The 26,417-nt window shown below is 40.5% G+C and overlaps 1 protein-coding gene across 1 annotated transcript in view; it reads right to left on the bottom strand.

The window, feature by feature from the left end:
- LOC102209040 (inactive phospholipase C-like protein 2) overlaps positions 1–26,417 on the bottom strand; it is a 65,129-nt gene that overhangs the window by 17,486 nt on the left and 21,226 nt on the right. The window contains exons 2-3 of the mRNA XM_005726082.1: positions 5,698–8,184; positions 254–457 (exon numbers count right to left, since the gene is read on the bottom strand). Coding sequence (XP_005726139.1) covers positions 254–457; positions 5,698–8,184 — 2,691 coding nt within the window. The remainder of the gene's footprint in view (positions 1–253; positions 458–5,697; positions 8,185–26,417) is intronic.

Raw genomic sequence — 26,417 nt, 5'->3', positions numbered from 1 at the left:
GTAAAGGACAGGTGTTACTGTCTGTCCTCACACACGCAGCGCGAAATGTAATCAAGTTTGTGTGAACTGAATTTTAATAACTGAAATTAAAAGGAAAACACAAAAGTACTTCCAGTGCAAAATTCAGAACCATTCACATAACATTTACGCACATCTGTATTATTAACGCATTTGTTTGCCTGACAGTGTCAAAGGTGGTGGCATTCACTCTTTTCTGTGTGTGCTGGGTTTTTTTTGTTTGTTGTTTTTTTACCATGTCATAGGCGTTCAGTACTTTGCGCAGCAGCTCAGGCACAACACCCTGAGCTTCCATGGTTGGATAGGTCTCGCTCAGGTCCACAGTTACCCTCAGCGATCTCTCGCTGTTCATCAGCCATGTCGACACCGTCAGGATACACTGCTTCATGTTGGCTGCAGGGGTCAGACCACAGAGCTCCTTGAAGGACACCATTGCATTCTGGGAAGAAAGCACCCACATAAGAAAATAGGAATCTGGCTATAAACAGGTTCAAATGGTGGACATAAAAAAGACTGTGTGACACATTTGTGTGGGCATTGTTTAATATATAAGTGATAGTGCTTATACTTAACCAGTTCCTGGTTCATTAATTTCAAGATCCTCCATTAATTAAAAGGAGACGTTAATGTTAAAATGCAAATAAATCAATAAACATAAATATTCTATAAACAGCATTCTGTGCCCTTGTATGTCATTGGTCTCAGAATAGCTGCCACAATGTTTATCTCAACTGCCAATGTATCCAGCAAAGGAAGATTCCTGTTGATATATTGCACTTGGTGACTGATGAAATCATAGTTGTCCTAATAGAATACAACTACATTTTACAGATCAGTTTAAGTAAAGAGATTTAATAGAGTTAAATAGACTTATGAGTTTCCCGCCTGATCAGAAACAACATACTTCAGCACAGTGTTTTTCTTGATGACCACGATGACCCTAAAATTATTCCCACTTCCTATAATATCAGTCTGCTCAAAAAGAAATCATCTAAAATCTCTATCTCAGCAAATCATGTTTGCATGCCTATCACTGACGACTGAGCGTGATCCAAACCTCAGTCGCCCTCTTGTCACAGATTCAAGAGGCCTTGAGCATGATACTGAATCTTGAAGTACTTCCATTGATCAGTATGTGTCACTGTAGTAAGTGCAATGCCATCGTCGACAAGGATTGTTTCAGCCAAATCTTTAAAAACCTTGGGTAATTTTGCCTTTTTTAGTGTCTTACAGGTACTTGCTTGTGCAGTTAACGAAAACAAAATACAGAATTCTGCACAGCTGTCAATAGCACATTAAATAAAACTGAAATGTGTTTATAGTCATGGAATTTATTTGCAACCTAATACTGAATCTGCTTACTAATTCCTCAAAAAGAAACCACCTAACATAAACATTTAGTAAGCACATACTCTAATTTCTTCGTTTGCTAGCGTGGGAATTTAAGCAAGCAGACTTTATCCTTGAGAACGAGTGAGGTGAGAGAAGAGAAAGGGATGGAGAAAGGGAAGGAGTGTGAACAAACAGTCATGTTTGAAGCATGAGTAACTGAAAAAGCAAAAAAAAAGGAGAGGCAGTTAATGAGAAACACTGAGAAAACAAAAAGGTATGAGAGGGTGTTAAAATTTAGTGACGAAAGAGAGAGTATGAGATAGCAAGAAAACAGTTTAGTGTTTAGTGTTTGGAAATCAGTCCACACAGTGAGGCTGCTGCTTGGGAAACCAGCTGTCTCCCTGGGCTAGGCCTGCAGAAAAATCCCCATACGTTAGAGGACATGCTGTCACTGGGAGGCCCAGCTTTACAGTAGACAAAGAGGGTGGTCAGGGGACACAGGATCTGTATGCTGAGCACCATACACGGTTAACACCCCTTGGACCGCTGAGCACAGCTACAGAGAAACACAATGGTGGAAGTGGGACAGCTCTGGGGCTCTGGATTAAAAACCACTGTGTGATTATGCGTGTGCCTGAACGATCAGCATGTGTGGCTGCATGTGTTTATGTCTCAGTGTGGTCTGAGCTAAAGTTATTAACATTCATTATGTTTTGTATAATTCCTCGCATGTGTGCTTGGGACACGAGTAAATGTTTTTTGATAATTGTTGAGCAATAAAAGCCGCAGACTTTCCAAGCCATGGTGTTACAAAACCCAATGAGAGGCTTGTGTTTTTAATTACTCCCTTCCCCACTTTGTTCCTCTTCCAGCATTTCCCAAATGGGAGCTCTGTGTCCAGTTAGGACCTTGCTTTTGTTTCAGTTTGCCCTTTTCTGTCTCTCTTTCTGCTTCTATCTCCGAATCTCTCTCTTCTCTCTTGCCCGCAGCACTAAGTGATGGTGAACGCGCCAATGGTGGCCCACATGATTTTCAGCAAATAAAAAGAAAATCCAGGCTGGCAGCAGTTCTCATCCATCAACACTTTGTAACATTCACGGGCAGCAGCACTCAGAAAAGGACTTTATTCAAGTCTCCCGCAGAAGTAATTAATCTGCTGCGTAGATAGATCTACATATTAAAAATGCAAACTTATTATAATAGCTCACTGGTCAATGTTCATGGATTCCCTTAGTCTTTTTAATATTCAAATGTACTTCTTGTTCCTTTGTTATTCAAAGCAGAACACCTGGAAGCTTTGCAGCTTAAGGATGAAGGAGTCTTAGAAGAGCTAAGTGAGGTGAAATAATGCTTTTTATTTGAAAGAATGAAAGCAATCAAATAATTCATTTTGCTTAATATATTTAAAAAAATAAGCGTGTGTGCACACTGAGTACAACAGATATGTTTTTTTAAAGAGTGTCTAGTTGTCGCCTTGTGGGTATTTGGCCACAGATCCTTTCATTCAGCTGTCTCCAGATCCACAGAACCGCTCTCTCTGCAGCTGGTCTGTACAAGCCCTTCCCATATGTCCATTATTTTACATTTAAAAGGCAATATGCCTCATTCTAAAAACACCTTTATTTGTTCTCTTTAAAGCCTCCCTCATAACTTCACCTCTTTCATCTATTTCATCAACTTTTATCTCTTCGTTTCAAAAAGGCGTATTTACATTTCAAACCAGAGGAAAATGTGGTTTAATAAGAGGCGCCAACACGATCGCATCAGCTGAACACACGTTCACTTTCAACCACCAGGCATTTTTCATGAAGCCTTATAAATTAAAATTCTAAAGCCATTTGTTATGAGAGATGAATCATAGCTACAGAACAAAGTCTGTAGGGTCTTAACTGTGACACATGGCACGCCTGCAACGAAATACTTAATCTGCATTAGTAATTTTATTTGACTCTTACAAAAGTAAGAATATTCATTAGGTTGTCAGAGATTTATAAGACAGATTGGGCCATATTTCATGACTTATTAATAATTTCTGCTGACAGACATCAAAGTAAAGATTAAGAGGACCTTATGACAAACTCAAGGTTTTAGTTCATGCCAAAAAGAAAAACATGTGATTATGCCACATGTCAAAATGTTTTGTCAAGCTGGGGATTTTTTTATTTATTCGTTTATTTCAGTCAGTGGTTCTGACTAACTGCTTGTTTAACTACACAAAAAAAATTTGAACAAAGAAAATACCGTACGTTCCTATTATTCCTCTTCTGCATCACAGGATCGGTTTCACCCTAGAACACAAACATATTTTCTCCCATGCTGATAGGAATAATGAAGCCCTTTTTTCAGAACATGCCCATTTCCACAACAAAAAAATGCATGACTGCATGCCACGGGATCTCTAATCATCATTACATCTCTGCTAATTTAGTTCAGTCTGTCTTTTGTTTGCTTTACCATTAGACTGAGGTTGCTGCTATCTGAAGACAAACAGACCTCATGATCATGATACGTGAAAGCGATGTGCTGCATGCACCTCAAATTTAATTTCTACTTATAAAAAAACTCATCATCATTACATATTTGATCCAGTCAAGTTTGCCACTATAAAAATTCACCAGTTATACAGCAAGTGTATTGAAGAACTAACTTTTTACCCCTTAAAAGCCTACTAAGAGTATGCCTGGAGGCTCTTCTCTGAACTGAGCCGCTTCTGTCATATTTCAAGCCGGCTTATAGAACAAAATGACTGAGTTTCCATCAGATGTTAGTGAGGATGAGCTCTGCCTATCCTTGAAAAAAGTCCAGAAACTTATTCTGTTAACAAAGAAAATATCACTACTTTGTTCCATGTGCACAAGTGTGTAAAGTGATTTACAGTAATGTTTAAAACTAGACTTTGAGGAAAAGATTAAATCTCCCATTTCTCTCCAGTGATGGGCTCCTTTACACATATGATCAATAGGCAAGTAAGAAGAACAAAAAGGCACATATTTATTAATTTTAGTCTTTTCTTTCACTTAGAAATCTACTATTTAGTGGAAGATGGAACACTGCTGTTGGAGCTGTTTCAGCAGTGTACAAAAATGACCTCCTTCAAACACGACAAAACAAGAGGCTGCCGACGTAAACTAGCAACTTAAGAACACACACACACAACAACAACAAAAAAAACCCCTCTAGCCAGCTCTAGTTGAGTTATAATTTGTAGACAGCACAAATGGCACAAGCATTTATACCACTCTGCAGTTGCCACACACCATATATTAATGACCACCAACAAAGACACTGAAAGGCCCGTGCTGCTGCTTGTCAGACAAATATACACAGTGCTTACAAATCTTCATTTGAGCTGAGAGGAGCATTAAAATACTGCACTAAGTGCCTAGCAACCCACTCGTCATCCTGGGGCAGTAATTGTCCCTCATTAATGATTACACTATTCATAAACTTTAGAATTGTACACCAATGTCGCTTTATTGCCCCTTTCTTTTATTACATTAATAGAGCACAATTAGTGACAAGCCTCTATCCACGATAGCAAGTGAACTAAGTACAATGCAAAACATTTACAATGGATTTTATTGCTATGGATGCAATAAAATATTATGTAAATTTATTTTGAAAGCCTTGATATTATACAAATTATTAATTAAATGGCTAAAAAGGGTTAGTAAATATTATCAGCGTGTTTTATAACCTCAAAATCAGGGTAAAATGTTTAGAAAAAAACTGGTAAACTTAAAAAATAAACTACTCTTATGCGGTCTTTAACCTCCTGAGACCCGAACTCTTCCACGGCATGCATTTTTAATTTCTCTTTGATATTTGGGCATATTGGGGCCCGATGAATGTCAAAACAAAGAATTACCAGATATTTTTTTAACCTTTTTTAAAAAAAATTTTATGAAAAATAAGAGCCACATATGAGGATATTCGTTTAAAATTTCGATAGAAAAGTAGCAGTATAATGTCCTCGTAAGTGGATATCAGGCCCTTGTAGAGCAAAATTGAGTATTTTGGTCTAAATAACCCAAAATGTGATATCCACATATGTGGGCGCCAGGTCCTAGGAGGTTAACCTATGTGTGCCGAAAATATTGCATTATATAAGCCAGTTTAAATACCATATTACCACAGAAAATCATATCTGAATTTGATGTTCTACTGATCTGTACTGTGGAATCACTTATATATGGCAGTTTTTTCCTTGTACTTTTCTTTTAAATCAAAAGGAAGTGATGGGGGAAGATGCAGAGCACATCCACAAACTCCACCCCAACCATCTATAGACTGAGAAGCCAGTTTTCGAACTGTAACTTAATATTTTCTTAGTATTTAGTTCCTTACCTGCACATTTTCTCTGAGGTCTGTGGCCTCCCTGAGAGGCTGGGTGGAAGCTCTGAAGAGCTCATCCACTACTTTGATTCCTGTGGTCTTGGTGGTGGTGTACTCCCGGGCCTTCCTACTCTTCCTGACATATATACCCCTCTTATGACCCTTTCCTCCACCACGTCTGTTGGTGATGGCCACGTGAACAAACAGGGTCGTGTTGGGTAAGAACTCTCCTGTAAGAGACTGTAGAGGGACATGCCTATAGCCTGGCTGTAGGCACTCAAATGGGATGGTGTACTGGCCAATGAACTCATCTCCGATGTAATCATCGTCTAGAACCACAAAACGCAGTACTGCAAGTTCAGGTAAATTAATCTGGAATTCAAAACTCTCATCAAAAATAGGGTTGTCACCATTCTGAGACACAGTCTTGGTTCTTTGCTCAGCACAGTCAGCTGGTATGCCATGGATCTCCACATATATGTAGGGCTCCACCACATCCCCTTTAGCAGCAGAACCACGAGGCTTGGGAAGATTCTGCCCACTGATGACTTTGATGTGAAGAAGCTGTGCAGACACTCCTGGAAGGGAGTCCCGAGCATTGGCACTAAAGTAGGACACCTCCGCCCTCATAATGGCTGGCCGTAAAACATACCCACAGTTGCCATTCTGCCTGAACCACCCTAGGTTGAGATCCATCATCAGACCTGGAGTCTGATAGTTCATGGCCACAATCTGGCAGCCACATTTCCAGAAATCCTGGGGGTTCATGTTGCTGGCATCAATCCTCATGGGAGTGGGATATACCCTGGAGAGGAAGCGCTTGTTATAGCAGACAAATTCTTCTGGAAACTCATTAGCAAACTTGTTTGCATCTACCTCATTGAAGGAACATATTTCCCAGTATTTTTGCTCCCTCTTAGAGAACTCAAAGTCCCTGAACTGGACTGACTTGCAGAGAGATACAAGATCAGACAGCTCTCTGCACAGCCTGAATATCTTACAGCCCAAGCCATTCAGCTGGTCTTTCTCATCATTTCCCACTCTTTGGGACATTTCCAGACCCTCCTCCTCATCTGTCACATCCCCTTCAGCATCACTGCAGCTGGGTGGCAGCTTCTTGCCTTTAAGGAGGATTTTACCTTTGAGTTTCTCAGGAGAGGGTAGGTAGTTTTCCTCCTTGTTGGGTGAGTCAATATACAGCTTGTCCCCGAGAATCTTCTTCGTGTGCTGTGCCATGACCCTCTGCTGGGGAATGCAACAGTGGGTCACTAAGCAGAGAATAAGGGGGTACTCAGAGCTCTCGAAAGCATATTGGTTGATAATGTCCAGAACTTTAGAGAAAGCTAGCTGTGAGGCTACCGAACTGCCCACATACACTACTGGTTCATTATCAGGGCCATCCCATACAACTACTTCAATGCTGCGACACCCCATCCTCAGAGCTCGGATGTAACTGCTGATGTCTGACGAACCCCAGAAATGGTCCTCCAGAAGGGAAGCATTATGCGAGGAGTTGATGTAGTAATGAGAAAGAGGCTGAGTCATATCCTGGCATACACGTTTGTGCTGGGGGTCAAAAATGTGGCATTCTGAGGACAGGAGGTAGTGTGTAAAACCGTCAATGGAGAGGTAGCCTCTCTCCCTGCCTTCAGCAGATGGCTCAAATTTCTGAACAATATCCCTGCACATGTCCTCTGTTACTCCTTCCACACCCTGCTCTACCTCTACAAATAGCATCAGATCTTTGCTGTCAAGATATTCCTTGTTACTGGAGAACTGCACCAGCAGAAAGAAAATCTCTGGCCGTGTGCATAGCTCACAGTAGGCCTCAACAAAAGTGTCCAAGTTAATTGCCTCTCCGTACTGGTCTTTAGCTTTCTGGAGTTCTTTGAATTTCAGTTGTATCCTAGACTCTTTCATTCCAGGGTTGAGCCCCTTAATTATCTGGGTGGCTCTGAATAGGTCTATGTGTCCTTCCTTTTCCACATCCGCTAGCTCAAACACTGATCCAATCCAAGATGTTCGTAGACTTGGCTGACTCTGTTCCACCATATCCACAGTGTGGCGGCCATAAGACACCAGATACCTCAGGCCCATCACCCAGGTGCTGACAACATCTGCTGTGCTAGCCACTAAGTCTAAGGACTCGTAGTTATCCCCGTAGATGATAGAGAAAGCGCATTCATCAGGAAACTGATCAGAGAGACCATTGCTGCGGAGAACAGGAGTTTTTTTCCCCAAACGGACCTCCTTAATGCTCTTGATTTCCAGTTTAGCCTTCTCCGAATCTTTCTTGGATGGCTCCCAACGCAACCAGTGCATGTCCGGATCCAGCAGGAAGTAGCGGTTGTACATACGCGAGTTGGAGCGCACCTTCTTCATTTCACAACCCTCCATCATGAAGGCCATACAAGCAGCTGTGCTGTTGATCTTGCGGTCGCTCGGCATTGAGCTGAAGGATACCGTTTTCTTCCTCACCTGCCTCTGTTTGGAACCATCCTGGGAACAAAATGGGGTAGGGAAGAGTTGGATGAGAGAAAATGAGTTTCATGTTAGACATTATATGTGATTTCAAAAGCAGAAAGGAAACAAAAAGATAGCATTATGTCTATAGTTAAATATATCTATATGTGGATATGTAAATCCACACTGAATTAAATGAAGGAAAATCCCATACTATAGCTGCTAAAAGGTAAAGATAGACAACGATGCACCACTCCCATCTGCTAATAATTTAAATATGACAAACTATAAAATTTTAATAAGTTATTACTAATTATCAATCACACATTAATAACTTTAAATCACATATTGATTCTGATTTAGTAATGACTATTTCTTATAAACATTTTAAGAGATGAGACGCAGTGTTGGATGATACAATGGTATGATTTCTCTCATAGGAAAGCCCCAGAAGTTAATCTGTTTTCAATCTTTTTTGTACAATATAGAATCTGAGAGAATGACAAACTGCAGTGAAACCTAATAATTTGAATAATTTGAAAAGGAGACATCGCTCTACACAGCCCTGGGCTAAATTTTTGTAAGTTTTAAAATAAAACTTGTAAAATGCAACTGGCAAACACCACCTGCAATGACATGCTGGAACGTTTTCAGCTTTTAGGTCTGTTAGTCTAACTGGTGAGAGTACACAGCACTGTCCTATTTCCACACAGAGCTGTGGTTAGCTAGATAGCCTGAATGCACATGGCCTGGTTTAAAACTTGGAAAATAGGCTTGCTGAATAATGCATAGCACAAAGAACAGTACATTAAAAACCTAAACCAAGCCACAAATTACTGCTATTTAAGACTCTAAGCACAACACCTTTGAGACTCTTTCAAAAGGGCATTTCCATTACTACAGAGCCATATCGGTAGCTATGGTTTGTTTAACCTCCAATACAAGATAAATGTAACCAAAGCCACTTAATTTGACCTTGTCTCTTGTATCTTCATCTTTTTTTGTTTTGTTTTTTGGAAAGCCAGAAAGGGCAGTCACCCTCAGGGCATCCCCTTAACACCTAAGACAGTGACTGCCTGTACAGGCCTGATAAATCTCCCCAAAGCATGGTCCAACTTTAGCCACAGTGAAACACCTCCGGATTATCCATCTTCCACCTGACAGCCAGAAGCAGATGATGCATAGCAACTCATCACGATTAATGAGCACCATTTTAGGCAGAGCTGAAGAAATGACATGATCATTACTCCACTTGTGCCCTTGTTTTATGACCTCTATCTCATTGTCCTACACATAAGCACTCAATATCATAATGTCAAAATCTTTAATTCTTCAGTGCTTCTGAGAATACCTCCTGGATAAGTTTAGTCAGTGATTACTGATCTTACCAGATGGTGTGCTTTAGCCCAATCATGCCTGGTCCACCCAGGTCAAAAAGGTTGCTTGCAATGTGTTAAAATAAAGCTAGTATTTGTGTTATTCCCCTTGAGATACACTTGCATGCAATTTCTGTGAGAGCTAGTGCCAAGAGCCACAGGCACATGGAAATGCATGGACCCGTGCCAAGACTGTAAGGGTAAGACAGTGCTGTTTGGTCAGTTCGTAGCTCCAAATTCTTTTACAGAGTAATATGAGCTCATCAACCACTTCACATAGGAGATAAACGGGCCAAAGAGTTGATTCTGTCCTTAGATCCTTATTTGTCTTGCGTTCATTTCCTCCAGTAGATCATTCAGCCCCATCCATCATAGGAGAAGCGGGAGATAAATCTGGAGGCCATAATCAAGAGCTCACATTTCAACCCAAATGCCATGCACTTTATTTTGACGAGCACGGTCCTTTCACCTCATGTGACAGAAAATTACAGCTACCACTCTAGTCTATTTTTAAAAAAACAGACTGAAAGACAGTTGGTCTCTCCTCTGGTTTGCTCTTCATGAGCTATTTGCAAAATCAGCCAGATGGACATGAACATTAACTGGGGTATTGGGAATATGACTGAAAGCAGACTGAGCAAGTGGTTCTACGAGGGAAGATCTGTTCAGGTCTGATTATTTCCAGGCCTTCTTCAGGGAAGTGATGTAGCCACAGAGGGTCAAAGGCTATAAGGGTAATCTAGTGTCTCATTAACATGCTGTTACAATTAGCTGGACAACCAGACAAGACAGCATGCTGTTTCTCTTTGCCTCTCAATCAAAGCTAAGCAGCAAAACACAACTGAAAACAATTCTGCTTTTCATAGGATTAGTAGTGTGGTAGTAAATGATTACACACTAGTTGGAAATGATAATATAATAGTACATGCATGAATAACAAAGTTCATGGAAAATAATTTTGTTAATTTAATGATTTGAACTGCCTGTTTACAATAGTTTAAACTAGGGCTGAACGATTATGGAAAATAATCTAATTGCGATTTTTTGCCCCAATATTGCGATTGCGATGCGATATGCGATTATTTTTTAAGGTCTTTGTCTTCTGTATTATTAAACAAAGACAAGCAATACATCATATAGTATGGCCAATACTATATTACATAAATTTTAAACTGTTCTTTCCTGGAAGACAGACCTCTGTTATGATGACATGAGGTGATGCATGAATTGATGACTGACATTTTTATTTAACTTCTTCAATCACAACAGTATATTTGAACATTCACAATAGTTTATTTTTAGCTTACAAACATCTGAGCATAAAGTGCTGACAAGGAACCCTGGTGTAAACATTAAAATGAAAGTCAGTACAATGTGCCGATTGCAGAAATATACATGAAAAAAATCAGTGGCTTTACCACACTAGCCTTAACTAACTAGCCGTAACTAGCCTTCTGATTAGCTAATCAGAAGGCTAGTTCTGATTAGCGTCACCGCTGTCTCGGTGGAGTTTAATAAACTCGGCCGTCTGCTTCTTGCTATCTAAAATATAACCAGACACTGGTGTAAATTCTCGACTGTCTCATACTTCTGTTTAATAAGTTTTCTGTTTGACGTTTAGTCAGCTGTGTGAAAACCAAGGAGGAACCCACCCGGGGGATTAATAAAGTTTTATTTTATCTAATCTAATAACTTTAATCTCAGCCAAACCGATTTACTCACGAACAAACAAAACACTGAAAAAAGCCCAACAATAACATTTTTAGGTTGTCTAAGTGACTTATATATTACGTTTAACCCGAGCAGCGAAACTCCGCGGTGATCTGAAAATGATGTGCCGGGAGTTGTGCCGTTCTCGGCCGCATCAGTAACCCTCGAGCTCTCGGCTAGCTGTCGAGCTGGTGGGTAGCAGACGCCTCTGAAAACGTCGAAGCACTTTTGCAAATATGGGATATCTTGATAAACCGAGCAGATATTTGATGTTTACACAACTACTTTCTCGCCTGAAAATATGTTAAAAGTTTATTTTGTGACCCAGAAAGATTAGTATGAGTAATTTTAAAACTTAGTAGCGGCCGCCATTGCTGGAAACTGGAGTTTGGCTGGGCCGCGCTATGAATTCTGGGATATGGTAGTAATTTGGACAGCCTTCGGCGCGTCGCTGTGACGTAATCGGTCTACAAATGCGGCCTCAGGAGGATGCAGCCCATGAATTTGGACATGTCCAGAGTATAATCGCAGCCTTTGCGGTTAGAAAATTGCACTTGATCATGTCGCGATATTATCGCAAATGCGATATATCGTTCAGTCCTAGTTTAAACCTTCTTTCACTGTTTCTTGTGCTCTTTTATTTCTGATTCACATATTTTCTCAGATCCCCTTTGGCCCTGTGTTTCTTTATGTATGTGTGTGTTTATGTGTGTATGCTTGACTGCCTGTTGTTGCTGCGGTGGTGATGTTGGGGTATTTTGGTAATCTTCCACAGCTCCCACATTCCCCTTTCTATTGAGGTTTCTAACGTGACATCATGTGCCTATTGCTTGAAAGTAGTCTGTCCTGTTGCATGTGACACAACCAGCAGTTGCTAGGATGGGTGAAACTGGTTGCAAACAAGTTACTTTACCAGAAACTTCCTAGTAATTGATTTGGTTGCTAGTTGCTAACAGATTGCCACAGTTGCCTGTAGTTTTTCATGTTTGTCTGCAACTACTAGCCAAGCAATAGTAAAACCTGAAAAAGAGCAATGGAAACAAGTGCTGTAGCCAACATGTTGCAAAATGGCACAGCTTTTACTTTGAAGGTAAATGGTCTACAGTCCCAGTTTGTGTTGCACTTTTCATAATTTTACTAGACCTCAGAGAGTAGCTGGCTGCTGTTTGCAGACAAATCCACCACCTCCATTCAAATTACAACCACACAAACGATCAAAGCAGTTATCACAAGTATGTTTTTGCTAACCAGGTGGCGAATATGAATTTTTCCCTAGCAACAGATGGTTGCCAGGAGTTTACTGACCAGTCTGTAGGGCTGTGTAACTCAGCTTTTAGCAGTCATTTTCCCAGTGATTTCCACCAACCAACCATCCAGCAACTACTTACAACCGCTTGGGGAATACCCATGTTTCTCTCATGATCATTGGTTAACAAATGGTCACGGATTGATCTCTAGGCCTGAGTGACTTTAGCACTATTACCTTGACATTGCTTTGTCACAGTCACAAGTGTCAAGTTAATGCCACATGGTTAGTAGTCACATGTCTACAACACCTCAGTGGGAACACCAGCAACAAGACAAGTATTTGACCAACTTGTCTTGGTCAAATACTTCCTGGTGGAAGGGTGAGATGAGTGTTTCCACACCCCCTGAAAGACAGTGGTGTGTCACGCTCTCTCCCTTCTCTTATCATTGTTTTCACACTATGACACTGGGCACCATAAGCAGTGTGACTGCAGAACATAACTCCAGGGAGGCAATTAATGGAAAAAACTCTCTGCTCTCCCAGGTAACAACAGTCGTGGCTCCCAGGTTGCCTGTACACTCCAGTCCCCTATTGAATACTTCACATCAAAACAATAACCCTTGACTGTACTGCTGTGTACAATAGATGCAATATATTAATAGACTTCCTGTCTTTGCATAGCTTTTAAATCTTTATATTTGTAATGGCATATAATCTATAAAATTTATACAGTCCTTTGCTTTTCTGTACTCTTCCACTATGATGTGGAAGCCGGAAAGCAACATCATCAGAGAGATTAATTCCTCCTTTATCTCCACAGACTGGAGTGTTTGTGTCTGTGCTCAAGCAAAATTAAAAAGTCCTCTTCCTCCAGTTGTTTGTGTGATGGCATGAACCACTTGACTGCTACCACACATACTCACACACTCCAAAATACAACACTCTAGTGTGTCAGGTGAAAAAAAAACCCACAAAACCAAAAACAGTTCTTGTCTCCATCACTGGGTTGGCAACACTAAAAATAACCAAAAAGGTTAGGAGCTCAGCTAATCCTGTTTTTAAACACATGACTTCCCATGACACTTTAGACATACTGCTCATTTTCACTAATGTGGCCCACTTCCACCCCATTCTAGCAAACCTCCAACTATCCTACTTCCTCCAGGGCTGTACTGGCCGTTTGCCACTCACGGCTATCATATCTCAACTCTAAAACAGGTTTGCAGAAAGTGGTCAGGCATGGCTCAGTTCTTCTCGCCTACAGAGCTCCAGTGTCATTTGTGTGTATGCAATGAGAATCCGCGAAATAGGCAACAGGGGGGCGTGGGTAATGGGGAGTGAAGACAGAACAGAGCAGAGCCCTCTTGATGACGTGCTCTCCAACATGTGAGTCACAGTATGTGTGCTCTGTTTGCCAGCATGTGTGCCTGAGGATCATAGAAAACGAGCCGCAGGATCAAGCCACATTACACAGCAAACGCACACATTGACATGTCAAACACAATCGCAGGTATCGCAAAGGCACATGCTTACTGTTTCAAAGTGCCTAGGGTGAATCTGAGTAACTAGGCAAAATTCATCTTTGTTACAAGGCACATTTATTTCCAGTCTTTATTCTAGACAATCCCAGCAGAAACTATATTAACAGATGAATGTGATAGTGTAACGGTGGGTTATGTCCAGCAAGAGCAACACCGTTTCCAGCGGAAGCACTAGGTGTTAAAAAACAAAGAGCACTTTCACCGCACAGGATTTCATAAGCCAGTGAGCATGGGTCTGCTTGCATGAGGTAGGTGAGAGGTCACAGTCAGTCCCCTCCTCAGATGTAGGCTGCACCGCAGTGCCTTCTCCTTCCCTACATCCTAGATAGTTATTTAAACTGATGTCTGAATCCAGAGCTTAGGGCAGACATCATTCAGCCTCTAACAGACTCTATCCTCTGTTATAGACATCCACAGGGGGAAAAAAAGGGAAAAGGGGATAAAATGGGCCAAAGCTAAGACAGTGCAAGTGAGATGGAAGTAGAAATTGACAGAAATTGAGAAAGAAAGATGATTTGATAATGTTAACTTTAATTTGTTTAGATGTTTTGGCAACACTGTGCAACCTCAGCGCCAATAAGGCAAATTAAATCTAGCTGAAAAACTGACTCCTAATAGGAGGAAAGGAGATAGGAAGGCAGGGATTGACAGATAAATAAAATGCGAGTAACATTTTGCCTTGGCAACATGGTATTGTTATCTGTCATGCCAATAAACCCTCTTGGAATTGAATACAGATTTGGAAATAGGAAAGGCGAGAAAGGGATGGAGAGAATGAAGAAAAACAGACAAGGGAAAGAGAGTCAAAAAGAGAGAGAAGCCGGGCCCGTCACTGTTTGTCACAGTAATCGGTAATGTGGCCGAGTGCTTACACCATCTTACACCATCTTAGTGAGAGTTTTGCAGAACGCGAACATAATGTGTGAATAGCCGAGAAAATTTAAGGTCGAGGGAATGCGAGATGCCTGAATTGATTGTGTGCAGACGTACTTGTGTTTGTCCTAGTCCACAAATGAATTTACATTTTCATCCAGGTGGTCCATTGTGTTTGACACTTGCTGTGCCTGGAATGTAAAGCTTAGTTTCTTCACGGTCGGATAATAAGTGGAAATCCCCCAGAGAACTCTCAGCAAGTCAGAGCCCACCGAACAGTCTGACTAATTACTGGCCTACAGAGAAGAAGAAGTCAATGGTATTGAGCCAGGCACCACAAAAGCCCCCCCACAAAAACCACACCAATTGCTGCCATCTAGATACTTCAGTCACAGAGCATGTGATGTGTCTCTTTTCCTTATCATACCATTATCACTTATCATATCTGAATCCTTGAACATGTATAGCAAGACCATAGACGTGTACAGTATAACGTTCAAGGATTTTGCTGTGGATTTGGTGAACACTTTATCACACTGTGCAAGTCACTGTCAATCACAACTCTGAATAATCAGTTTGACCAATTCTAATAAATTTATTTATATATTAATTTGTAAAACCATTTTAGAAGGTGCACATATTTATTTTGTGCACAGCATATTTCACATCTCTGTTCAGGATATTCAGGTATAGGCATAAAGTGAGAGAAAGATCCTCCATAAATCACCACCTTATCATGGTGAAGGAGTTTATGTGTCTGAGTGATCCCAGGAGCTATTTCAGCATAGGATCCCTTAAGTCTGTCCAGATTGTGGACCAGTTTCAAGTCTCAGACTGGTCAAGCTACAGTACGTTGCCAATCTCACCTTGGCCATGAACTCTTTGTATTGACTAAAAGAATGAGACGGTGGATGCAAGCTGCCTCTGAAGGGTGTCTGGAGTCTCCCTTCGAGATTAGGTTAGTGGGTGAGAAGCTTGGCTATACGGGATGGCTTTAGTGTAGAGCTGCTACTCTTTACGCAAAAGAAACTAGCTGAGTTGCTTCAGCCAACTGACTAGGGCGGCGGTCCCCAAGCCATGCGCCATGGACCGGTACCAGTCCGTGAGTCCTTTGGTGCCGGACCGCGAGAGCTGAGGCTCGGGTATGAAATTTATGGTTTTCAGGGTTTTTATCATTAACTCGGTTTCCCTGGGTCTTTTCCCATGATGTAGTTGTGTGTCTTATTTTGAAAGAAATATTTACGCGTTACCATAGTAACCAGAGAGCATTAAGGGGCAGAGAAGAGGATGTTACTCTTAATGTTGTTAGTGCATTTCAGGAGGACGCTGCTAATAAACTTACACAATTACACAGCGAATTCACGTTTATTATCATATTTACAAAATACCACAGTTTTTGTCTTGGTTGCATCATTTTATTTTGTTGTATTTATCCGCAACACCTTAAAGGCCGGTCTGTGAAAATATTGTCTGACATTAAACTGGTTTGTGGCGCATAAAAGGTTGGGGACTACTGGACTAGGATGCTTACTAGAAGCCTAGATTAGTTGTTTCGGGCAAGTCCAAGTAGAAATTCAATGTCCCGAGTGATTAAGTAAGGTTATGTGTGTAATTTCATGGAAGCTGTGTAAAACAATAGAATAATCCTTGTGTCTGGTGAGGGCGGTGGGGTGCGTGGGAATTGAGGGGATAATTGCTCCAGTTAACTGCCACTGGATTCTCTAACATCACCAGGCAAGCATCCACTCCACAGTTTTATCTTGTTTAGCAGAGCATGTTTGAAGGCTTTTTTTCAGCTCATGTTCACAATTTTTATCTTGCACCTCCTCTGTTGAGCACATTGCCCCCATTTAACTAATGTGTCTGAGTGTCCCAGAATAGAATGTGCCAATGGAGAACAGGGTTCTAATATTTAAAAGACTATGCACAAATTAAATTTGTTATCTCCTCATGCATCCAAATTGATCTCTGCACACTGAAGTGACAGTGATAGAAAAATGTGAACAACTTTAAAGAATTATTTCCCAGATATCCTCATAGCAGAGCAACTATTCTCTGATCGCATTATACTGAAAGGACAGGGGAGATTTACTCGTATTTGCCTTGTTTTTGTTTAGCGAATAGTTTAATGCTTTCATCTTGGGCTTGGATTAGTAACTTCCTGTGCATTTAAGATCACGACAGCAGATTTTATATGGAAAAACAAACTGATTTAAGTTAAGAATCTTATTTTGTGCAGAGCTTCTTTAGGGAAGTGGATCCTGTGTTCGAATAAAATACACAAGACTAATTATTTTCCTAATAATTCAAAGGTTGCTAGAACTGCACAGCTCAAGGAGAGCTGGGTCATCTTATTATAATGAAATCATGGAAGCAAAAAAAACAAAACACAAAGGGATTTGCAAGGTATTAATCCCACAACAGCCGTATGCTAACAAACAGAGCTGTGTGCCAAGCCCATCATGCAATCGCTACATTAGACCCACCAACGTCAAATTTGACTATGTTTAATACCCCCTTGTGGTCATTATTGCTTTAATTAAACAGTTTTGTCTCATTCCAAAGTGTTCCTCTCATTACGTTCATTACCACAGTGTTTTATCATTTCTCCAAATGGTCTTCAGCCACAGGCAATTGTTCTAAGCTGTGTTGATGTAGAGACAGAGATGTGAAGGCTTTAGGGGAGTGTGACCTGAAAGTGTGTTTGACTAACTTCTGATAATGGGCAATAAAGGGATATTAGTTGATATTAGCCTTTCAACACTTGGGTCTTGTTGTCAGTCTTCTCCTTTTTTCTACCATTTGCCCTTTCACCTCTAACAATCGTTCATGTTTCCACTTTCTGTCATCATCATTGCATCTCTTGGCTCACAATACATTTTTATCTTGTCTTAATCTGCTCTTTGGCTAAACATATTCCTTCATACAGCATCAATAAAGAGATCAAATTGATACTGGGAAACAATTAAGGTCATTCTAGTGGTGTGCTAAATGTTTCCACCCTGTGGAAAATGATCTATCACTTCCTCAATAATATCTGACAGAGGCAGCTGTTTTAAACCTGTTCACAGTGACTGGTTTGCCTCAGCCTCAGGCGCAGGAAAAAGGGGAACCCAGAGGAATTCTTTTTGGGTACATGCGCACATAGACAAGCACACAGGATGTGGAAATTTGCCCATCCTCTTTTGTTTTCTCTCAGCATGTCCGTGTAAGACTGCAGTTCACTTTGAACAGGAAGTGAGAATGTTAGAGTGGCTTTAAAATACAATAGTATTAAACATGGCCACTTCCAAAGAAATGTTGAACATACTTTTCCAAAGCACTGACCACATACAGTCTGTGGTACTCAGTGTTGCAGTTTGGCTGAGACTGACATGTTTATCACACCCAGACAGAGGAAGCTGAGGATGAGCAGGAGGCTGATTAACAACAAATGTCACGCTGCCAGTCCCGTGCTATCCACGTCCACAGTATTTACCCTCTACTTCAAATACAATACTCCTGTGAAATGACAACAAGCCATATATTACAACCTTTCAAAAAAGAGGAAAATAAAAGATATTAGTGAAGTGTACAAGAACCAAAACATTGCCTCTCAGCCAAAGAAACATCTGTTACATCTGTTACGACATTTGCAAGTCTGAGCATGAAGGATCTTAAGCTACAAATAAAACCATCACAGAACAACACAACTACAAGTTTCCCAAAGCTTAATTGTCATCTCTTGGAATTCCTGCACGAGCATCCTCAATACTTCAGTCTGTCGGTGTGGTTGGACAGGCATAACCTTGACTGCCATCTGCATTGCAGCGACTGGCAGAGAGAGAAAAGTGCCCCCTCCTGCCAGCAACGAGCTGTGCTGCAGCAGCAGCAGTACAGGACACCTCTACTATACTCTGCTCCGTTTCACTCCCTACACCTCACCTGACATTTCCCCTCTTTTCTATTCACGAACAGGACAAGCAGGAGGTGGGGATAAAGAGGGAATAGCATCATGCACTGTCCTCTGAAAGATGCTCCTTAGTGTGATATGCAGACTAAAAAAGAAGGACCTATAAACACACATCACTGCAGCCTGTCCTTGATAGCAATTCTGTAAGCCTCCATCTCTTCCTGAGGTAAAAATGTTAGAAAAAGAAATCGCATGGGGTACAAGATGTGCAATCCATAACCGACGCCTACGAGGTTCTGTTTTTTTCTTCTACGCCTCCTCATGTACACCTACACAAACACACTTTACTTCATTGTTAAACCCACATATTAGCGCACAGTTACACACCTGCCTCCACGTACAGCACACTCAATATTCAAACACCCACCATGTATGTATTTTAAACATCCAGAGCTGAGAAGCTATTTAGATGCTGGAGTAGAGATAGAGGATAAGGAGGCTAAATTTGGCACGTGTTCAGTGAAGTCCAGTCACCTGTGTAGGTGCAGAGGACTCTGTGTGGGTAGTGGAGCAAGCAAGCTTACTATAGCCCAGCACACATAGAGACGTTGGTGAACGCTGTTGTTTCTTTTCCCAATCCCCCATCTCTGCTCAGCATTTGGCAAAAATAAGACGATGTCTTTGAGCAAGCTTTGATCAATGATGCATTTTCTTTCTGACACATTCCACGCCTGCGTCCGTGAAGCCCACTCAAGTCTATAAATAATCCCCGTGAGTCTGATCCTTGGCTAGGCTCCTTCTGTCTCGTCAAGAGGCTGGCAAACCGACTCATGGACTGTTCCAGGGCCAGTGTAAAGAAAAAATTGCTTGCAATCTACACCCGCTTATCTTTGATCTGCTGGATGAAGAGCCACCTTCTTTTTACTTTGATAATCATTCACCATTGCACTTAGTTAATCATACTTGAGGATGAGGATATCAGATATGATTATGTATTACATAAAATATAACCGACTCAACTAAAACTTAATGCTTAACTTAATGCTACCTCAACATTGTTGCAGACCGAGTGACCTCTACCTTCCAACACACCATAAAAACTGATCAGAAAATGAGGGCACAGGAAAAAGCCCAAAGCAGAGACCTGACCTCCAAAATCCCCAGATCCCAATTTGATCAGGCTTCAGCAGGAGCCACTGAATCAAGATCAAGTGAGCCACAAAACCTAAATGATACACTACCAGCATCCTGGCTTGTGACAGTCTCCTGTCCATGCCTCTTGTCTGTGGGTACCTACCTACATAATCTTAGGCAGCTAATAGGAACCAGCCCTCCATCAGCTACAACACAAAACACTGCGGAGACATTCACACACTAATAGCTGCAAGAGCGCTTGAAAAACACAACTGTTAAGCCCAATTCTTTGTTTGATTACACTCCAACCATCCACCAGGTTTTAATTAAATTTTATTTGGTAACAAACAGGCAAACAAACATCACTAAAATCTTTCTATATCATATATAACCATATAGTTATCACTGACAAAGAGTACTCTCATTTAATTACAGCTTTCATTTAAGAAAATGAATGTCTTGGAATGATGAGCAACACATATTAAGCGCTGGTAACAGGGTTGACGCTAAGATGAACGGCAGTTTTAAAAGCTTTTTATCACAGCAGTGGAGACAAATCTAGGACATGGGAGGAAGTGAGCATGTTTGTGTAAATGCACAGTAAAGAGAGGGTACAGGACACGTGAGGAGAGTGGTTCAATGTGCCCACTTTGCAGAGGAGCTCTGGTTGAAGGTGACCTTTGTGTTTGCATGGAAATTCTGCAGTGAGGACAATCCAATCTGAAACCAGCTTGGTGGAATGGCACTGGTGATGGACTGGCTGATGCACATCACAGGTGAAAAAACTGAAGGTCTCTTGAATCAGGAGGAAAGAAGGTGGGTGATATGCATAGAGACGAGCAGGAGAATTGTAATTCCTATTTTTAGTAACGGCCTTACTTTACCGAGAAGAAGAGGGGGGAAGTCAGGATTCCCTGGGAGAGAACTGAACAGAAGGAGGGAAGATGAATCTGATGAGGATGTGTTTTTTTTTTTTAAAGCACAGACTAATAACAGGCATCTATATAAACGCAGGAAAGGATGCATTATTGTTACTAAAGGTCACGTAAAGGTTAATCAGAGAGGGGTAACAAAAACATGGTTAACTATTCCACTGTCTTGAACTGAAGCACGTTCTGTGTATTTTCGTCTACAATCAGCATATTTTTCTCAGACTGTCCTCTTTTCCTGACACATGGGGGACGCAGCGGGCCTCAAACAATCACACACAGTTTAATCTTATCACGGGAATATCGTGCTTGGCATATAAACTGTTGTTTAAATGATGCAGGCCTTCTCTAAATTGAGACCACAATATCATTGCGTTTAATGGGTCACAAAAACGGAAAATTGGAAATATTTCTCTTTATGGCTCAGCATCTTCTCTTGTCTTTAGAAAAGGAAATGGCTTCAGTTTTGAGCTCATGTGTTTGTATGAGTTCTGACTTCTGAATGCTAAAGTACCACAGTATGAAGATCCCACCTTCCCTTGCAACTTACTGAATAAGTAAAACTGAAGTCTGTATTGAAAGGGAAAGAGCATCTAGCAGTGTGATACTGTAAGTGAGTGGTGCACAGTGGCTGTTTCACAAAGAGAGTTTTCTCTTGATGCAGTTGGCTGTATGGCTCTCTGTAAAGCGCAAGAAACCATATAATCCCAGAGCCAGCAGCTAGCAGAAGCATTAGTTAGCTTAGCTTAGTAGGGATCGGTAAGGTGGGGTTCTGCATGAAATACAAGGAATTTCCCAGAATCTATTGCAAAACAAAAGTATATCTCATCTTTGGTCCATCACTTCAGTGACTACTTCACAGCTTTGTCACACCATTCTCTTTGCTATCTTTAGACACAGAATATGAAATCTGCAGTGAACAAGCAATTTTTGTCAACTGATATTATATCTACTCTTCAACCAATTAAACAGAAAAAAAACTCTTACAAAAACATAAAAATCAACTATTAACAGCACAGTGATAACGACAAACAGAGCTCTCAGAGATGACAAGCATATACCTGACTATTTTGTTGAGCTGTAATATGGAAACAACTGTTTAAGGTTTACACTTAAGTCTATGACCATTTAAAAACCTGCAGCCACATAAATCACTTCTTTAACAAGGCAGATATAGCAATCCCCCTTTAGCTGAATGAGTTCAAAGCTGTAAAAAAACATGTTGTTTTTCGCATCTATTCAGCTCTTCCAGCTGTCAGAATTAATGGATCATTCCTGGAAAGCTAGCGCTTCTCACCAATTGACAATCTGACTTTGAAACTACAGCCCTATTTTAAAGCAGCTCATAAACAAAGATGGAGGTCTTACTTAAAAACCCAAAGCACCAGTATTACTCACATCTCTCCAAGGATGCTTTTATTGTGCATTTGTTTAATTACTAAGGAAAGGGTAAGGTGTCCTAAGTCCTTCAACATAAAAAAATAAAGCAGTAAATAAAGCCTCTGCAGTGGGTGCTTTGACATATTAGGGTGGAACGTGTGGGTGTTACAAGGGCAGGGAGAGGGGAACCAGGGTTTGAGCAGCCTTTAAGGACTTTGTGGTGTGATTTTTCTCTCCTGCTGATTTTTTTTCTCTAACCTGCAACCCCCCAAAGTACAGTTAATCTACATAAACATTATCTTCTTAAAGTGACAAATCCTAAGCTGTAGCTGAATAAAGTTTTAGCAGAAGGATCTAGCAATTTTTCTGCCCTGAGAGAAGATTACATCTGCGCAACATCTACAGTATGCTTACACACGCAAGTGAATGAAATTCCTAGGTGAGCTTGAAAAATCAATACTCTTACACTGCATGGTTTAGGGGCTGACAGCATCACACTGAAACGACCAATCTTCTCTAGTTTATTGAACTCCACACCGTTTGACGTCAGTGCACCAGACCGTCATACACAATGTGGGTCCTACGGGGCACTTTGCCTTTCTACCCGACTTCCCCTTATGTTTTGTCTTTCTTACTTTCATCTCTTTTCCAGGTCTAAACAACTGCATCTGCAGTATGCCTCATCCTCAGCAGGAGCTAAATATGACCATCATTTGTCTTTTTTTGTTATTGCCTGTTCAGTTTACCAGAAGGCCTTCAATCACTGGGCCGTGCAAGTGGAAGCTCCTTTGTCACTTCCTGCACAAAGAGCTTATTGTGATTTAGCGTGTTGCATCCTTGAGCATCCTGGCTGATTTACTACATTTATTAGGGACAACAGCCAGCTCTGCACTACTCCACTGTATAGGCTTAGTGTGCAGGAGGGATTTAATACAATTATAACAGTGCAGCAAAGTGATAACACTGAGAGTTTTACTATGTGGTAGAGGTGTATGCCCGGACCTTCCTTTGCTTGTGCCTCTGTTTATCTGTTCTTACTGTTTGTCCTCTTTTTGCGCTGTGAGCGACCTGAAGGACAGTCGCACACAGCAAACAAAGACACTTGCAAACATGCATGCACCACACAATACAAATGCGCCACAACTAATCTGATCAAACACTAGGCTGATGGAAGAAACAGCCAGGTGCATAATCCTGAAGAATGGCATCAGTGAGCAAACATAATGTTGAAGCAGAACTGAGAAAAGAAGATTCAGTATTCACTTTCAATGAAAAATGAAAATACCACATGCATATGTATATTTAATCCATGTTTTTCAGTAGAGCACAGCAGGGTGTAATTGCAGAACATCTCCCCATCAAACACAGATTTGATTTTTTTCATGAGCTACAAGTGTGAAGTGATGTCAAAGTTGACTAAGTATGAACCATGATTACAACTGACTGCCAATTTCTTGAGTATAAGTAACTGAAAGGCCTACCTTACGGGTGCTTACATAACTGCATCCAGATTCTTATACTATTCACAAGTTTTCCTGTGATAACTGGGAAGATATTTGCTGGAAAATGAAACAAGATTTACCAAATACAGAAAGTAACCATATGGTGTTCAGCATACTGTCAGCATGTAAATAAAATGATAAAGTTAAAAATGGAGGGACACTGACATATGTTGCTTTTCCAGAATCTATAAATAAAAAAAGATTTAAAAAATTATGATACAGGATATGTGACGGGGATTTGAACCCATGTTTTGCAATTAGTCTAACACAGACCAGTCTAACAGGGAAAGCCCAGGAAAAAAACATTCAGGAGGAAAGTCAAATGTAAATAAATGCTAACTAGCCTTGCAAGACAGAAGTTTAAAAAAAATAGCGATGAGAGGTTTTGTTTAAAATTTAGTCTACGACTGTATGAATTCATAAAAAGTTGCATGCTCTGTGCACACTAGGAAGCTTGCATAACATTTTTATCTTTCATAAATATTGTGAGACTGTATATACAGTTTAAGCATGCACAGCAAGAAACAGAGGCCTGCTAAATATTTAAGATAATTTAATCCTTAATAAAAAGAAACCTTTTGTCAAACTCACTCTAAGAAACATAGCATAAAAAATTAAATGCTTTAATATTTGGTTTTATCTCGAAGAGAAAGTTCGAAAAGGGAATAACCCATTTGCTGTGACTTCTCTTACATGACTGTGACGTATTTTAAAATCTGCTCCCTTCCTGTTAAAGCAGGATATTAAAAGAGCAACTAATAAAATAAACAGTGTTGTCACACTTAGGCCAAAAGATTTATTAATTACAACGCTTGTGAGCCAAACTGATGGCTTTTCTGCCAAGGCAAGAAAAAAAACTGAGCAGCAGTGTAGAGACTAATCCACCAATTCTTTTAGATACAATTATGAACATATCTTTAAAAAAAATTCACATTAAATAATTTTATAAATTCTTGACCTTCACTTTATACAGTATTTGCTATATATGCAGTTGCCAGTTTCAGTGTGCATTATTAAATTAAGACATTGCTGTAAATATTAATGCTGTTATGTAACAGTTTAGTGATCACCTTACTTGTTTCTGTGCATGAGCTCATACCTACATTTTATTAATTACTGTGCTTCATTTGGGGAGGTTATGTTGATTGTTTACTGATCAGTTGTCATACAGTTCCTTCACGGTTGCTGCCGGTAAAAACTTCAAAAGGTCAGCTCCACAACGTCAACATTTATTGTTAGTGTGTTTACTTAAATATGCAACTCTAATATATATGTGTAGATTCATATAAATGAATGTAGTCTAAATATTATAAACTGGCAACTTGATGTAGCCTAAGAACAAGCCACTATGTACTGTGTACTATGCTGCACTGCATACAAAGTGGTATCTTTCTGTTTATACAGCATTTTTCCTACATTTCATTCATCTGAAATGTAGTCAGAGATGTACAATGAGGTTAATAGGGTGTCTAAGTTGCTTAGCAACTCAGTGATGTCTTTCAGTTGTTAATTTACACTCAAAGCCACAAGAAGAAGGAACCGCTATGATCCGACACAAACGGGCAGGAAGAGGAAATACATAAACAAATTGCCAATAAAATATTCTCAAAAAAAAAAAAAAGAAACACTGCTCAGTGTATACGTCTTCACAATTTACCATAATTGTCCAAGTTCCATATTATATATACTTAAAATATAGAGGAGTTAATGACACAGAAATTCTACTGGCAACTATAAAATGCATGTGCCATGCCAAAACGATTAGCCCTGAAGTGTCACATAACTAATTCTACTCATCAAAGCAGTTGTAGGTGTTGAGCATCGACGGAACCGAAGCTGGAGCCCAACTCATCTCGAGTAAGAGATGACAAGACGGGCTGCTCTGCACCACTCGCTGAGCCTTGTGTATCGAGTTCAGGAGCTATGCAGAGGCGTCCTGAAGGACGCCGATCTCGGTGTGTACTGCCAGTTCACGAGGAAAACAATGGACACAGAGAAATGAGTCTTTTTTTTTTTTAGTTTTGTTCAAACTGAGTGAAAATCCAGTGAGGAATCAATACATAGGTTGACTGAAGGGTTAGAGAACGTAGGTGAAGCTGTGGGTGTTTGCTTATGCGTTTTCTAGCCGAGTGGTTAAGGGCAGAAAGCACAAATGGGACACAGGTTGAGCTATATTTCTGAAGCAGAGTTACCAAAAGAAAAAACAAAAACACAGATGAAATCACAGCATTGTCTCAGTTTTTCAGCATTCTTTTCAGTTTGCATGCAAAAACGTTTATCACACCAGACATCAATCATCAATAAAAAGATAAGAGGAAAGGAGTGATGCAGAGCTGTTTTTAGAAGAGTTCAATGGCAGCAAGGAGCCGCCATGAGTGCTTCTGCCTCTGGCTTTTTCTCTTTCCCTTTAGGTGCTGAGTCAGCATGATGCAAGCATGCAAATCACTCGTCTGACCCAAGCCTGCAAAATATCACATCAGTTGCTTTGAGGCATGCAAATTTTTACTGGTCACTGTCCTTTCAATTCAGTCTCAGCTGTCTGTTACAGGCTCTTTTCAAGCAGCTGCGGACGCACACACTCGATCCAGCATCCCCCGTGCCTCCAAAATAAAGCCAGACAGGGACAGACAACATTTTATGAGGCATTACCTCACAGATGTCTTGGTTTCTCTTTGCCCCCCCC

Source organism: Pundamilia nyererei, unplaced genomic scaffold, assembly GCF_000239375.1.
Source record: "Pundamilia nyererei isolate P.nyererei 1_Seehausen unplaced genomic scaffold, PunNye1.0 scaffold00018, whole genome shotgun sequence".
Classification (NCBI taxonomy): domain Eukaryota; kingdom Metazoa; phylum Chordata; class Actinopteri; order Cichliformes; family Cichlidae; genus Pundamilia; species Pundamilia nyererei.
The sequence above is the reverse complement of the archived record's forward strand: the minus strand, read 5'-3'. Positions and strand labels throughout refer to the sequence as shown.